At 57.7% G+C, this 13,741-nt stretch overlaps 1 protein-coding gene across 1 annotated transcript; it reads right to left on the bottom strand.

Moving 5' to 3' along the window:
- Positions 1 to 75: 75 nt before the first annotated feature.
- Positions 76 to 13,540, bottom strand: ITIH1 (inter-alpha-trypsin inhibitor heavy chain 1). The gene is made up of 22 exons (XM_007081913.3): positions 13,412 to 13,540; positions 13,130 to 13,150; positions 12,664 to 12,830; positions 12,101 to 12,205; positions 11,582 to 11,744; positions 10,916 to 11,029; positions 9,427 to 9,552; positions 9,225 to 9,341; positions 8,357 to 8,525; positions 8,143 to 8,268; positions 7,003 to 7,184; positions 6,531 to 6,716; positions 5,308 to 5,447; positions 4,568 to 4,722; positions 4,454 to 4,468; positions 4,088 to 4,108; positions 3,623 to 3,703; positions 3,405 to 3,518; positions 2,239 to 2,440; positions 1,214 to 1,386; positions 507 to 618; positions 76 to 351 (listed from the first exon to the last, which is right to left on the bottom strand). Exons 1-22 carry the CDS (start codon positions 13,523 to 13,525, stop codon positions 222 to 224), a joined length of 2,733 nt encoding a protein of 910 aa, XP_007081975.1. The 5' UTR covers positions 13,526 to 13,540; the 3' UTR covers positions 76 to 221.
- Positions 13,541 to 13,741: the final 201 nt, after the last annotated feature.

The following is a 13,741-nucleotide window of genomic DNA, read 5'->3' as shown; positions in this document are numbered from 1 at the left end:
CCTGAGTCCTTCCTGGCGGCAGCATCTTGGATTGCCTCCCCATCGCCCTCCCTCCCAGAAAGCAGCGGCCTGGACTGGACATAGCTTCTCTTTAATGGAAGTCACGGGTGCTTTGACACAGTGGATCAGCTTGGACAGCAAGATGTGTCCTGGGCAGTGGGTCAGGATGCTGTGCTCCTCTGCCGTGAGCCCAAGGAAGGACAGGTGTGTTGGCCGGGGGCTCAGAAGATGTCAGGGACAATATAGTCAGTGTAAACGCCATCGATCAGCCCAGCCCCATTGTTGTGGACGAACCAGCAGGTCACCTCAGCCCCATGCCGGGGGTCCTTGCTGTAGTCTTTTTGCAAGCCCCTGGGGAGATACAAATCAGCTGGGGTTACCTTTTGGACTCAGCAGGGCTGCACCCCCTCCAGGAAGCCCATTCCATCTGTGTGACACCATGAGGAAGGCCCTGACCAACCACAGGAATGCCAAGGGCAGAGATGCTGGGAGAGCCACCCACCCACCTGGTGACGGTCAGCTGCCGGCTCTTCACCACCATTGTGGCATCTGTCTTTGTGGGGTCGGAGCCCGGATGGGGGTCAGACACTTTAAAATCAAAGGGGTGGAAGAATTGTCCTGGAAAGGTACATTGGAAGCAGCAGTGACCATTGAGGGGCCTTGCACTCAGCAGGTGCTCACTGGAGGGTTAGGGTCGCCTGGGTGTTTTTTCTTAAGGGCATGACTATTTCTGATACATTTGGGCATCGAAAGCCTCCTTTAGTTCACCTGCTCCAGAGAAGCACCTACTGGCAGGTGGTTGTACCTCCTGCCTCTTTTAGACCAACTCCGAAGGAACATGGCTGGGGAGAGAGGGTTGAGAGGGAGATGCCCACAGAGAGCAGGGTCTGCAGGAAGGCCACCAGGGGAAGCGGTGTGGCCAGTGACCCATCACACCCAGGAGGTCTTGGGGAGCCCGGTCTGTTTGGACCCTCCTGCTAGTCGGACGTCTCCTGCTCGCCCCCAGGTCCACTTAAGCCTGAGTTTCACCTTGTGTGTGATCACCTTTCTGAGGGACAAGACCTTCCCCAGGACAAGCCCTCTTTGGACCTTTGAGTCTTGATGGCCAAGTTGGAGGGAAGCGTGTTCAGTGCCCAGAGGCAAGTCTGACCCATGGCGAGCCCGCTGGCTTCAACAGCACACCCCACAGCTCTGCCTGCCTAGCAGGTCGTACCCAGCAGCCCGTGTGTCCGTGCCGACATCCGGTGACTGTCCAGCACGTAGAAGCCCAGGAAGTCCTGGTGAATGGCACTCCCCTTCCACACCCGGTGCAAGACGACCTCAAAAGTGCCCCCGTCCTCCACAGACACCACCAGGTTCCTCTTCCTGTTGATGGTCACTACCACCCTGCAGGGCCAGGTGGCCGTGAGGGCAGATGCAGCCACATTACACCTTTCTCCATTCGGTCACCCTCATCCTCTTGGACCCAGCTCTCATGAGCTCCTCACCCTCACTCCCAGATGGTGGGTGTTACCTTCTCACATGTTGTTATTGTGTATGGGGCCCCTACAGTGTGCTAGACCCTGTGCCAAGCCCTCCCTACAAACTGCATCATTCAGTTCTCACTGTGATCCTGTGAGGCTCAGAGAGGTTAAGTAACTTGCCCAAGGTCACACAGCTGGAAAGCGGTAAAGCCAGGACTTAAACTCCAGCCTGTCTAATATCAAAGTCTGTGTTCTTTGACCGCCACTCATCATCTGTGTCCTCCACCTGGACTCTGCCCACCTCTTTCTATAGCTCTCTGCCCGGCGTCAGGCTCTGATGCTCAGCAGAGTTTGCTGAGTGAATGAGTGAAGGAAGGAACAAACACAAGGCAAGGCGTGCTAACACAGGTGCTGAAAGAGCACTCTGGAGTTTCAGGGAATGGGTAGCCTTTGCCCTGGGCCGGGGAGGTGAGTCGGCTTTGCTTGGTGGAGATGGGATGGACTGTAGGGCGAGGGAGCCTGGGAGCCCAGACCCGCAGGCATTCGGGCCTGGAACACGTGTCTGGGAACTGAGGGAAATGGGTGGGGTGGTCCTCAGGGTCCCACATGTCTGCCCAGCTCCCAGGGAAGCCACATGGATGTCATTCACTGCCATGGCGCAGGTGACCAGGGCCCGGCAAGCTCAGGCAGCTGAGCTGGCTCTGGGGCTTCGTGCCTGTCCCTAACCACCCTTGCCCTTGCCTCCCCACCCAGCCCCCGGCCCCAGCCTGGTTACTCATGCTGCCGCAGTGAAGCCTGGTCTCCCCAGGAGAACACAGGGCCGCCCAAGCCGGGGTTCAGCGTAATGTTCTGGGGAGTCACTTCCAGATGAAAGTCCGTTGCGGGGTTGGCGATCCCCAGCCGCCCGAAGTACGTGCCCTCATGCTGCCCGGGGCTCCTGGCCTTGTTGCCAATGAGCTGCCCATTCACTGAGAAGCCTGCAGTGGGGTGAGGGGCCGTCCGGGTCAGGGAGGGGTCTGCTCTCGCCAGACCCCCGCCAGCCTGCCTGTGCTCATGCCGCACCTCCCCCCGGGAGACACCCACACCCCACCCATCCCACACCAGCTTTGAGGGGCTCACCTCCTGAGGGGTTTTCAGGATTGGTGGAGGCCACACAGCACCACTCTGCGCCCCCACCCCCAACACTACCTGTCACTGAGCCCTCACATCCGGGCCATGAAAGATGCCTTGCAGGACTTGGGCCTGCTCCTTCTCTGTGGCTCTAACCCCTGACACAGAAGCAGGTCACAGAGGCCTCCTATGACCTGAGCAGCCCCAAAGCCCCCTCATCATCCTCACTACCACCACATCATGCCTCATGCTCTGAGGCTGTCATCAGAGAATTTGCTTGCCTGTTTGTCTCCCTTCCCTAAACTCCACAAGAGTAGGGACTTACTACACCCATGGCCCCCAGGAGGTACTCAATGAACCCTTGCAGATGACCTGACTGGACTGGGAGGGAGGGAGAGAGAGTGGCCAAGAGACAGGGAGTCATTCCCACCCCAGAGCACTGCCGGGGGATGGACTCAGAGGCCCCCTCAGAGGCTGAACGCAGGGCAGGATCACTAACTTGCAGAACTTGGCACAAAATGGAAGTGAGGGACCCTTTGTTCAAAAAGCATTAAGAATTTCAAAACAGTTACAGCAGAGTATTAAATCAAGCGTGGACCCTTCTAAGCATAGGGTCCTGTGTGCCCCCACCGGTCACATGTCCACGAAGCAGGTGCCATCTAGGGCAGGTGGATGGGAGGGAAGGAGGCAGGTTGAGTCCCGCCAGATGATGCTGGGGCACGGGCTGTGGGAAGTGGCGGCCACTGCCACTGTCCTGTCTGCAGCTGTACACTGAGGGCCGAGGAGTCCAGGCCCCACGCTGTCTGGCAGAATCAGTGGTGTCACCCATACCTGTGTCAGGGTCCTGCACCAGGCTCAGGACCACACCGGGCTCCTCATCGATATTGAAGCACAGGGTATCCTCTTTCTGGGGCACGTGGATGAGGAAGTGGGGGTCAGTGTCCACTGGGGGCATAGCATGGAGTCTGTTAGATTGGGCATCCGGAAGGTGGGCTAGGGCCGGCCAGGAGCAAGGCAGGGGTGTCCCCCAGACCCTCCCCAGGACTCACCACCAGTCACTTGGTTTGGCAACTGCTGGATGTTGGAGCTGGATTGAGTCGGGGAAGGGTGCAAGGCCGACAGCATGAACGCTGGCAGGGAATGAATGGCAGTTAGGAGGACGGCACCCCACTTCCCTGGGGCTGCTGGCTCCTTTCCCCAGACCCCTCCACCCAGGCGGCCGGCCTGAAGCCACAGGAGCGACCCCGAGCCCCTGATGCCTCCTGGTGTGCTGGCCCCCGGTCTGCCTCCTTTCATGGGGGCCCAATGGAGCTGCTGGCATAAGGGGAGGCCAGGGACAGTCAGGAGGCAGTTCTGAGGATTCCAGGGAGAGTCAGTGAGGAAGCCTCAGACCGGCTGTCGTTTCCTCCTCAGGCAAATAGGAGCTTCGCTCAGGACTGAACGTACCGCCTGAGGGACAATGGCACAAGGAGGAGAGAGGTAGAGATGTATGTCCGGGGGATGCCGCCACTTACTCTTTCTGTGTCCCAGCATCTCTGTGGAGGACAGCGAGAGAGGACAGCATCACCCTCAGCGCCCTACCTGAAAGGCACACGCCTCGTTCCCCAAGGGCATCCGAGGCCCAAAGGCCAGGCAGGTCTGGGCTCGAAGGCCTCCCTGGGCACCCCCACCCTGGCCGCTGGGCAGACACAGGCAGACATGGAGGCCCGGATGGAGGAGGCTGCACAAGGGCTCCCCAGGCATGCAGGGGGCAACTGCTGGTTTGTGGTGAAAGGCTGGAGGATGCGGAGCAGGGGGATACACCCCTGGGGGCTGGGGCACCAGCTGCTTGCCTGACCCCAGGAGCCCCTCCTGGAAACCAACGTGATTGAAAAACTCACCCAAGGGCAGAGAATCTGGAAGGGAGAGAAAGGGAGGAGAATCAAAACCCAGGAAGTTTTTGGCCCTCAGAAGCCTCCGCAGACCCGCAGCCTCCCCCTTTGCAGCGCCCCTACCCTCGGGGGGCTTGTCAATGATGGGCTCCAGGCCATCCTCGTCCGTCATGCCTCTGATGGTCATGGAGGTCAGTGGGGTCACAAACTGGTAGGCCAGCGACATCTGCAGGGCCTTGGCCGTCGCGGTGGCCTTCTCCTTCCCCTCCAACTTCATCCTACGAGACACACACCGGTTCCAAGCCCCACGGCCTGGATGACAACGGACTTGAACTCCCCGGCCCTTTTGCTCATTTGGTCACTCACTCACTCATTCAGCAAACACGAATCAGGCACCTGCAGTGCCCCTGTTCCGTGGCCACCTTCAAGGGCCTCGTGATTTAAAGCCCTCCCACCTGGAAAACCTGGCGATTCAGCAGGGTTGGGGGACGGGCCTCAGAAATACGCAGAGAATTTAACAGCTGGGAGATTCTGGGGAGCGGTCTAACTTCTCTGAGCCTCTGCTCACTCCTCTGCGAAATGGGGATAATGAGGAAATTCCCCCGCAGGCTGTGAGGATTGCCCAAGCGTGTCTGGACGCAGCGGCCCCCTCAGTAAAGGGCAGCCTCCCCCTGCCCGGCAGCTCAGCGGAGGCAAACCGGGTCCCGCCCACGCTGTCGACTGGTTGGTTCGAACTCAGTGAGCTACGCCGAACGCCAGTCAGCATGACCCACTTCCAACCTCGAAGGCCCGGAAGCACCCCTTCTCCGTTCACCTCACTGGTCCAGAGGCCCTGGTGTCCACCCCCACCACAGGGGTCGTACCGCTTGGCCAGCAGCTCCTGGATGGTGAGGTAGGCCCAGAGCCGTTCAACGTGGTTCTCCAGCACATGGCCCCGCTCCTGGAGCAGCTTCTTCATCTCCTCTTCATCCACCAGGCAGGTCGCCTTGAATTCTTGGCCCTCCTGAGGGTGGTCACGGGGAGAGGGGCCGGGCGCCGTGAAGGGCACAACCGCAGGCTGGTGCCGGAGGGCCCGGGACCCCCCCCCCCCCACACACACACACACATCCAGGCTCTGCGATTCTTTCTCAGCATCACCCTTCCCCGAGCTGTGGTCCTAATGCCCACTCATCCCTTCATCACGCACACGCTTGCTGAGCACCGTCAGTGAGCCAGTGGGGCCTCGGCCCTGGGGACTCCAGGAATGGGAGGACCAGACCCTGGCCTCCTGAAGTTACTCTCTCTGGGACGTGCCAGCAAGCATCCAGCTACTTCGACCATCTAGCTGTTTCCACCATGTCCCCTCCTTCAAATGCCCACCGCGGCCCCACCTGCAAATGCTGTTCTGTCCCCAGCTACGATAGTGGGACTTCACTTCCTGAGGGAATCCCATGCCCCAGGCACTGCGCAAGCATATTACATAGATTATTTCACTTAATCCACACAACTCTCCAGGGCAGTATCACCCCACGGTACAGAAAAAGAGACTGAGGCCTGGAGAGCTGGACCCATTCGCTCAAGGTCACCCAGCCGGTCAGGGCGGAGCCGGGGTCCGGCGCAGCTTTCCTCACCCAAAGCCTCCGTTCTGCATGCTTGACCACACAGCAGGGCTTGAAGCCACCCCCAGCAGGACAGGGTCCATGTCTCACACACCTGTGACCCCCACAGCATGCACACACACACATGCACTTGCACCGTGGCGTCAATCTGGGTGTTCAGGAAAAGATTGTCAAGTGAAACGGAAGAGGCTGGCCTCTTGCTCTCTCATGCCTTTGCGGAGAACGATGTAAGGAATAACAGGTGATCCGTTTTGGGCCAAGGGACTACAAATAATCAAGGCTATGTCGGTTCCATCCCAGCCCATCCCCTGGATGCCTGCGTGGAGGAATGTTCTGGCCTGGGGTATGTGTGGCATGGTGCAGAGGTGGGGGCACTGCTCTGGGGAAAGAGAAGCCTGGGGACAGCGGGGACGGGTGGAGAATGAGTGTGGATTTGGAGCCTCTGGGTGCTGCCTGACCTCTCCACCCTCCGCAGCCCCAGTGTTTACCCCACGGGCCAGCACATCAGCTTTGAAACTGCTCGATTTGTGGTCAGCTATGCGCCCAGCCACCATGATCTCCGAGCCTTCGTAGTACTGTTTATGGCGGTGCTGGGTCAGAGCTGAGACGGTGTCCTGGGGATAGAGCAACTCCACATCCACCAGTAGGGGGTTCGCTACCTGGTCGTAGAAACCCTGCAGGGGTGGGGCGGAGGAGCACAGCCTCAGAGCTGGTGGGTCACCTGGGGCACCCAATGGGGAGACTCACTCACAAAGTAGAGTATTGGGACCCCCATTTTATAGATGGAATTGCAGGTTCATAGGGGTTAAGTAATTGGTTTGAGGTCACGCAGCTGATTCCAACCACATTCCAGAATTTTATCTGCTTCTCTGGATGGATGGGCGAAAGGCTGCTAAGACCGGGCTCCCCCATGGCATTCCATTGGTGGTATGTTGGGGGGCAGAGGGGGTAGGAGGAGACCTGCAGCTGCTGGGTGGCATCGTGGTCCTCGTAAATTCTCTGAGCCCGTCCGTTGTTCTCCATGGACATGACCTCCAGGAAGTTCAAGTCCACGTTGTGGCCAAAGCCCAAGTTGTAGAGTGGGAACCTGCCCCCAATGGCGTTGCGGACGTTCTTGAGGATTTGGGAACGGTCTGTCACCCCTGCAGCCACACACCCAGGCAGTGACAGGATACCAAACACAGGCATGTAGGGCACAATGGACCTTTGGGGCACACTCCCTGGGGGACAAGCCTCCTATCTCAGACCACCCCCCCATCTCCAGCCCCCACCAGCCTCTTGAGGCAATGTCTCTCACTGGCTCCCAACGACTATAACAGATCCTAACAGCCTCTCAAAGACTTGCCCAACTATATGGACCTATCATAAGCAGACCAGATTCTGCTCTAAACCCTCCCATGGGTCATTGCCATGGCCCGTGAGACCACACTGACCTTCCCAAACCTAGTTTCACCTATTCTGCACATGTTGTTCTTAGGCAGGCCCCGCCATCGCACAAACTTTTTTTTTTTCCTTCAAGCTTCTCCCTCTGCCAGGGATCCCTTCCTGCTCCTCCTCTCCTCCTTCCAGCCCAAGCTCATGGGTCACCTCCTCCAGAAGGCTTCCTGGGACCCTGCCTGGGCCAGATGCCCCTTATCTGCAGTCCTGCAGCCTCCTGTCACCCTGTTCTTTCAGGGCCCTCAGCACAGCTTCTGTTCCTGGGTCAGCCTCCCCCAGTGAACCCTGTGCTCCTTAAGCACAGAGACAAATCATGTTCTCTTGGTATCTCTTCTTGGTCCCTAGCGCTATGCTTGGCACACAGTCGGCGCTGAATACATAGTTCGTTAAATTCAACCTAGGAATCCTGCCTATCGTCCTGGGGTCTGTGCAACCTTGGGTCATGTAGGTACTTCCCCAGTTTCCCAGCTCAGCATAGAAGTATGCCTTCTCTCTCCTGCAGACATTACAATCTGAGCTCTGTCTTTAGACCAGGGCTTGATTTTGCCTGGAGCCTTTCTGCCCCCCAGTAGCACCTCCAGTGGTTGGATTTCCAAGCTCAGCTTGAACGCCTTCAGTCGCAAAGAGATCGCCACCTCCCAACACAGCCCTTGAGGTGCTTACCCTCTGTGGGCTCCCCGTCTGTCAACATGATGAGAACTGAGGCATGGTTGCTGAGTTCTGGGACGCTGCCATGAGCTCCGTTCAAGATCTCAATTCCCCGGAGCAAACCTCCATTCAGGTTTGTGGCTGCAAAAGAAGGAAAGTAGGCCAGTGTATGACCTCATTCCAAGGGGACAGGAGTGACACCAAGGTGGCCCAAGACCCCTGCCCTTACCCCCAGCCAGGTGGAAGCGCCGCACAAAGTCTTGAGCCGCTCGCACATTGGCGGCAGATGCCGGCACCAATGAGCCCCTCCATGACTGCACTTCAGACCCAAAGAGGACCAGGTCGAAATAGTCCCCTGGCCGCATGTCCCCCAGGATTTTAAGGAGTGCCTCCTTGGTCTGGAAGGACAGGACAGTCATCAGAGGGACATGGCCCCTAGAGAGTGCCTCCTGTCAACTCCAGATGCCCCTTTGAGAGATCCACAGGGCAGAGGTACACAGCGGACAAGTGGGAGGGATGGACAGGCCAACCAGGTGGCACCAGAAAACGAGTGTCCTATGGACCCCTGGGGGTGGATGAGGGGATGGAGAAGACAAGGGACGTAGCATGGGAAGAGGAAAGGACCAGGAGCTCGAACGGGGCAGGATCAAGAAAGAGGACCACAGTGGGGCTCAGTTTCTGACACTCAGCCATGGTCTCACTGCACCATGGGCAGGGCACTCAGTGGGCTGTGCCCTGCTGCGAGACTCCTCATCGTGGACAGCCACGCTTGTCCCTGGCACATTCAGCAGACAGCTGTCATCTTCCAAGCGCCCCCATGGCCGGATTCATGACCTCGTGGGCATTGCTATCATTCTCATTTTGCTACTGAGGAGAAGTGAATGCACTTGCCACAGTTGCACAGCGAGGAAGTGGCTGATGCCAGAGCCCGCCACGGGGTGGGGGGTGCGGGGGTGAGGGGGGGGATTTCCTGTCAGATCGCCCACCTCCGACTGGGAGCAGGAATCCCAAACCCAGACCCCAGCAACAACACCAAGGGGTGCGTGCCAAGGCTGAAGAAGGCTCTGCTGGGTGAACTGTTTAAAGCCACAGTTTACCTGCTTCACTTTCTGGCCTTCCATAGAGGTGCTAATGTCAATCACAAAAACCAAGTTCTTGTTCAGGTTCGTCAGGTTTTGGGGGGCAAAGAAGTGGGCAAAGTGGTTATTGGCAACCTACAATACAAAGGAACAAGTGAGGCCCCTGTCACAAGCATCCGTGCCTGCCCTCTGAGTCTCAGGCCAGAAGTTTCAGGCTCACCAGGAGGTCACAGAGTTTGTCTCGATTGACATCATAGGTCACCTTGAAGTCTCCATTCATCAAGGATGTAGAGCACGTGGGGCAGGATTGCTGCTGACCCACAGTAGGGCGGAAAAGCACATGACCCTGGAACCACAGAGGGTGTGAGGCATTACTGGCTTGTGCAGCAGCCGCCAGGGTGCTCGCAAACACAACATAAGGGGTGTGTGTGTGTGTGTGTGTGTGTGTGTGTGTCGCATGGACATAGAAATGAATCTGGTGGGCCCTCCACCCAGCTGCTGGGAGCACACACCTATAAGGTGGCAGGAGAGAAGATCTGTTTCTTTGCTTATACACTTCTGAATCATTGGGCTTTTCTACAATAAGCATCACCACTTTGGGTACAAGATAATAGCAGTAGAGAGACATTAGTTAATGCAAACTGTGGAGTACAAAAGCAAGACTATAATACTGTGCTGGAAAACAGGACCACCACCCCCCCTCCCCGCCCCCCCCACCAGGTAGACAAAGAGCAGAAGCTGGGAGGAAGGACACAGGGCAGAGGCTAAGGTCTGGTTTGACTTTGTGTTGGTGCTCAGGGAAATTAGGGATGGTTTTCACTCAATACTTTTCTATACTTTTGTAACTTTCCACTTTTTCTTTAAATACTTTTTAATTTTTACTTTTTGTTTGTTATAGAAGTAAGATATACTTATCAAAAAGCCCCCACAAAACTTGAAATGGATTGTTAGGAAGACACAGACCCACTTCTTGGTCTCCTACTAAAAGCAAGCATGTTGGGTAACACTCTGGGGTATCATATTTTGTTTAAAAAAGAACCCCTCCAAAACCGTAAGAAACATTCCCTTTATGTGAATTATTGTGGGGTCACTACCAAAGGTAGGCGGGGACTAAAGGGCTTGTTCCTGGCTCCAGTTGAGGGCAAGTTAGAAGGCAGGGCACTAGCTGGGTGTCACCCACCCGGATGCCACACCCCTCCAGGACCTGGGAAGGGGCAAGCAGGAGACTTTGGGGATCCCTGCAAACGGGAAGTGAGTGACAAGGGGTAAGTGGCGGGGTAGCCCAAAGGCCTTCCCAAATTAGTTCTGTTTCCTAGAGGCCTGGAGCTTGGACCCCTAACTACAACAGCATCTGGGATTTCCGCATGTGCCCTGTGCTTCCCTGAATGCTTTACCCATGCATGCGACACGGGCAAAGAGGAAACCGAGGCTCAAGCAAGTCAGCAGCTCACCCCAGACCATGCAACCAGGGGCTTGCCCCTGCTGAGGGGACACCTTCCCCAGCCTCAGCATCAGGATTTGGCTAAGTCGCTCTGAGAACCAGGAGTGCCGAGTTCTCTGGGATACCAACCACACACCTACCTTCCTCACCCCTAGGGTGGCTTGCAGCCCCTGCCTGGTTCCCAGGCCAAGCCTGGACACTTCGTGAGGGGTTGGACCAGGCTGAGAAGTCCCGGGGGCCCACCACCACCCCCCGCCAGCCCACACACCTTTTTTCCCGAGAAGGATTTCTTGATGAGTTGGCTTGCCAGTTCCTTGGGGAGGAAGGACGCCTGGGCATCCAGCTTGCTGATCCCCTGGGGCTCAAAGATGTCCACGTCGATCTGCATCATTGAAGCAGCCAGGCTCCCATTCAGGCCACCATCAAGTCTCAGCCAAGAGCCAACCTGTGTCCTGGCCACCTACTGTGTGCCACACCCACCCAGCCCTCAGCACAGGGCCTGGCATGTTGTACGCACTTCAGAAATATCGGCCAAATGAAGGTGTGCATGCCTGGGTCCCTCAACTCGGCCGCCACTGAGGTGCCAGTGACAGTCACAGCCCCTCGGTCTTCCCGGGACTTCCTAGCCTACCGACTACCTGGATATTTAATATCTGTCGTGATCCTTGTGGCAACTCTGGGACACACGGGAAGCCCCACTTAACAGATGAGCAAGCTGAGGCTCAGAGAGGAAGAGGAGACTGGAGGGTTCAGGTAGCTCCCTGCCCATGAAGAACCCACTAGAACCCGCCCAAGGAGTCAGTCCCCTTCCTGTGTGCTCAGGCCTGGGATGGCACACGGTGGGCCCGGAGCCAGTCCTCAGAGCCATGGCGACAGAGAGTCGGGAGCCCTGCCCCAGATATGGCTCCCCTGCATACAGCCACCCACGATCTACCTCAAAATGGTGCACCAGCTGCTTGGGCTTGACTTTGATGTCAATGTTGTACTGTGTAAGTCTTCGCTTCAGCACCTCCTCGTAGGTCAGCCGGAAGGTGGTCTTGCTCCGGGGACCGATGGTGAGGTGGATGGTGAATTGTTCCATCGTTCTCCCCGAGGCCCTGCACATACCACCAGCAGCCACGACACACAGACAAATGGTGAGTGACATGTGGGTTCTTGTCACCTAAAGCATGGCCCTAGAATCAATTTCTCTTACATTCATGCTGCTCCCAGGTTTCCTTGCCCTTCACCCTTGTCTTAGCTGGCTGGCCAGGGTCAGGGCTCAAGGACAGGGCCCCTTCTCTCAGAGGCTGGTCTGGGAAGGTGGGCGGGTCAACGCCAGCCTTGTCCAGTGCACCTGTGCCAGCATCTACGTTTGGGCAGTTTGCTCACTTCCCGTCGTCAGCCTGGGGCTGCTCTCGCCCAAGGCTGGGGAGGACAGCACCAGAGGTTGGGGCAGCAAGGCCACACTCACCTGACAAGGCCAGCATTCTCTCCTGAGACGGCCGCTTTCCGGTACTGCTTCCACGCAGTCACTTTGTCCTTTATGTCCCCAATGAATGCTTTTCCATCTGCTGTGCTGTAGGGAGGAAGAAGCCCTCAGGGGGGGGGGGGGTGCCCCTGCCCCCACCCACTCAGTCCTGCGGCTTGGAGGTGCTCCTGGCCTAGATCCTGAGAAGGCCCTGTCATGGGAGGCATCTCCTGCCTCCTCCCACTGCCTGCAGAGTTGTTCAGAGGCCCCACGGCAGTGAGGTGAACAGCCACAGCGACAGAATCCAACAGGAAGCCTCGGGTGCCTGCTTTTGCTCCCTGGGCCCTATGCTGAAGACATACCGTCAGAGGCTCCACTTAGCCCTCCAAGATGGGAGCCCAGAACAGACCTAAAGGGGATTGCTCATCCCCTCAGTGCCGGAGCTGGCCTGGTGGCCCTTTGGGACAGAGGAGATGGTCTGCACCATCTGGCCACCCTGAGCCATGGTTTGGGGCTGGGGCTGGTGAATGGACAGCTCGGGTGTGGGAGTCAGCCAGGGCACGCACATGGCAAAGTCACTGATGAAGGCCGTCTTGGGGATTTCCACATCGAAGGCCACTTCCTTGGCTTCATCGGCATTGTTGACCACTTGGCTGGTGATAACGTAGTGGGCGAAGCGAGAGGTGACTTTGCAGTTGACTTTCAAACTCCGGATGGTCACGCCGTCGACACTCTAGGGTGAGATGTGAGGGGCTGTGGCTGTGATGGGGGGTGGGGGCCCTGAGCCAGTGAGAGGCCTCCCGTGTTGTGCAGGGGCTCGACACCCAGCACAGGTGCCGGGTGCCCAGAGAACAGACCAGATCTCCTGGGAAGACCCTTCTGTCCTCTCTGCCAGAGACCCCGCAGTGGGGCGTGAAAGGCCCCATTTCTGGGAAATGGAGTCCCTCTGCCCAGGGTGCCCCCTGAAGCACGAGGGAAAACAGGCTGCGGTATGGCCCCACCACAAACCCCTTTGCAGGGACTCTCACTCACTGTGTCCACAGTCTGTTGCCTCTGTAAAACAAAACCGGGACAAGTGTGAGTGGGAATGTGCGGGGGACCATAGCCTATCTGCGAAGGGGTGGGAGCGGGGCACTACTTGTGTCCTCCGCTCCTTGGCCTCACCTCCCCTTAGCTGCTGGGACATCACCTCTCCAGTCAGTGGTGGTGGAGGTGGGTGGGGTGGCCCTGGCCCCCAGGGTAAGGGTCTTGTGTCCCTCCCGGGCCCACTCTGGCCCAGCGGCCTGTTTCTGGCCTGAGGGTTTACCCACATACCTTGCTGACTTTGGGCCTGCCTGGGGGTGAAGCCTGAGTGGGCATGGCCTGCAGGATGAGGAGCGAGGCCAGGCACACGCACAGTAGCACCCGCAGCCCCATGGTGCCGTCCATGGTCTCAAGGCTCCTGCTGCCCTGTCACTTCCCTCAGACCGTTAATCAATAAGGTGCCGGATAAACATGGATTAAACATTAGACAAGGCGAAGGCAAATATTATAACTTGGAGGGATCAACATTTGGCAGTGAAGTCTTTCTCCTTGGGGGGATCCCCGGCCGCGTGAACTCCCGACCAGACTCAGACCATGTCCTTCCTACAGAGCTGCGCTCTG

The sequence above is a fragment of the Panthera tigris genome, chromosome A2 (genome assembly GCF_018350195.1).
Source record: "Panthera tigris isolate Pti1 chromosome A2, P.tigris_Pti1_mat1.1, whole genome shotgun sequence".
In the NCBI taxonomy this organism is placed as follows: Eukaryota; Metazoa; Chordata; class Mammalia; order Carnivora; family Felidae; genus Panthera; species Panthera tigris.
This window is presented reverse-complemented; position numbering and strand designations above follow the sequence as displayed.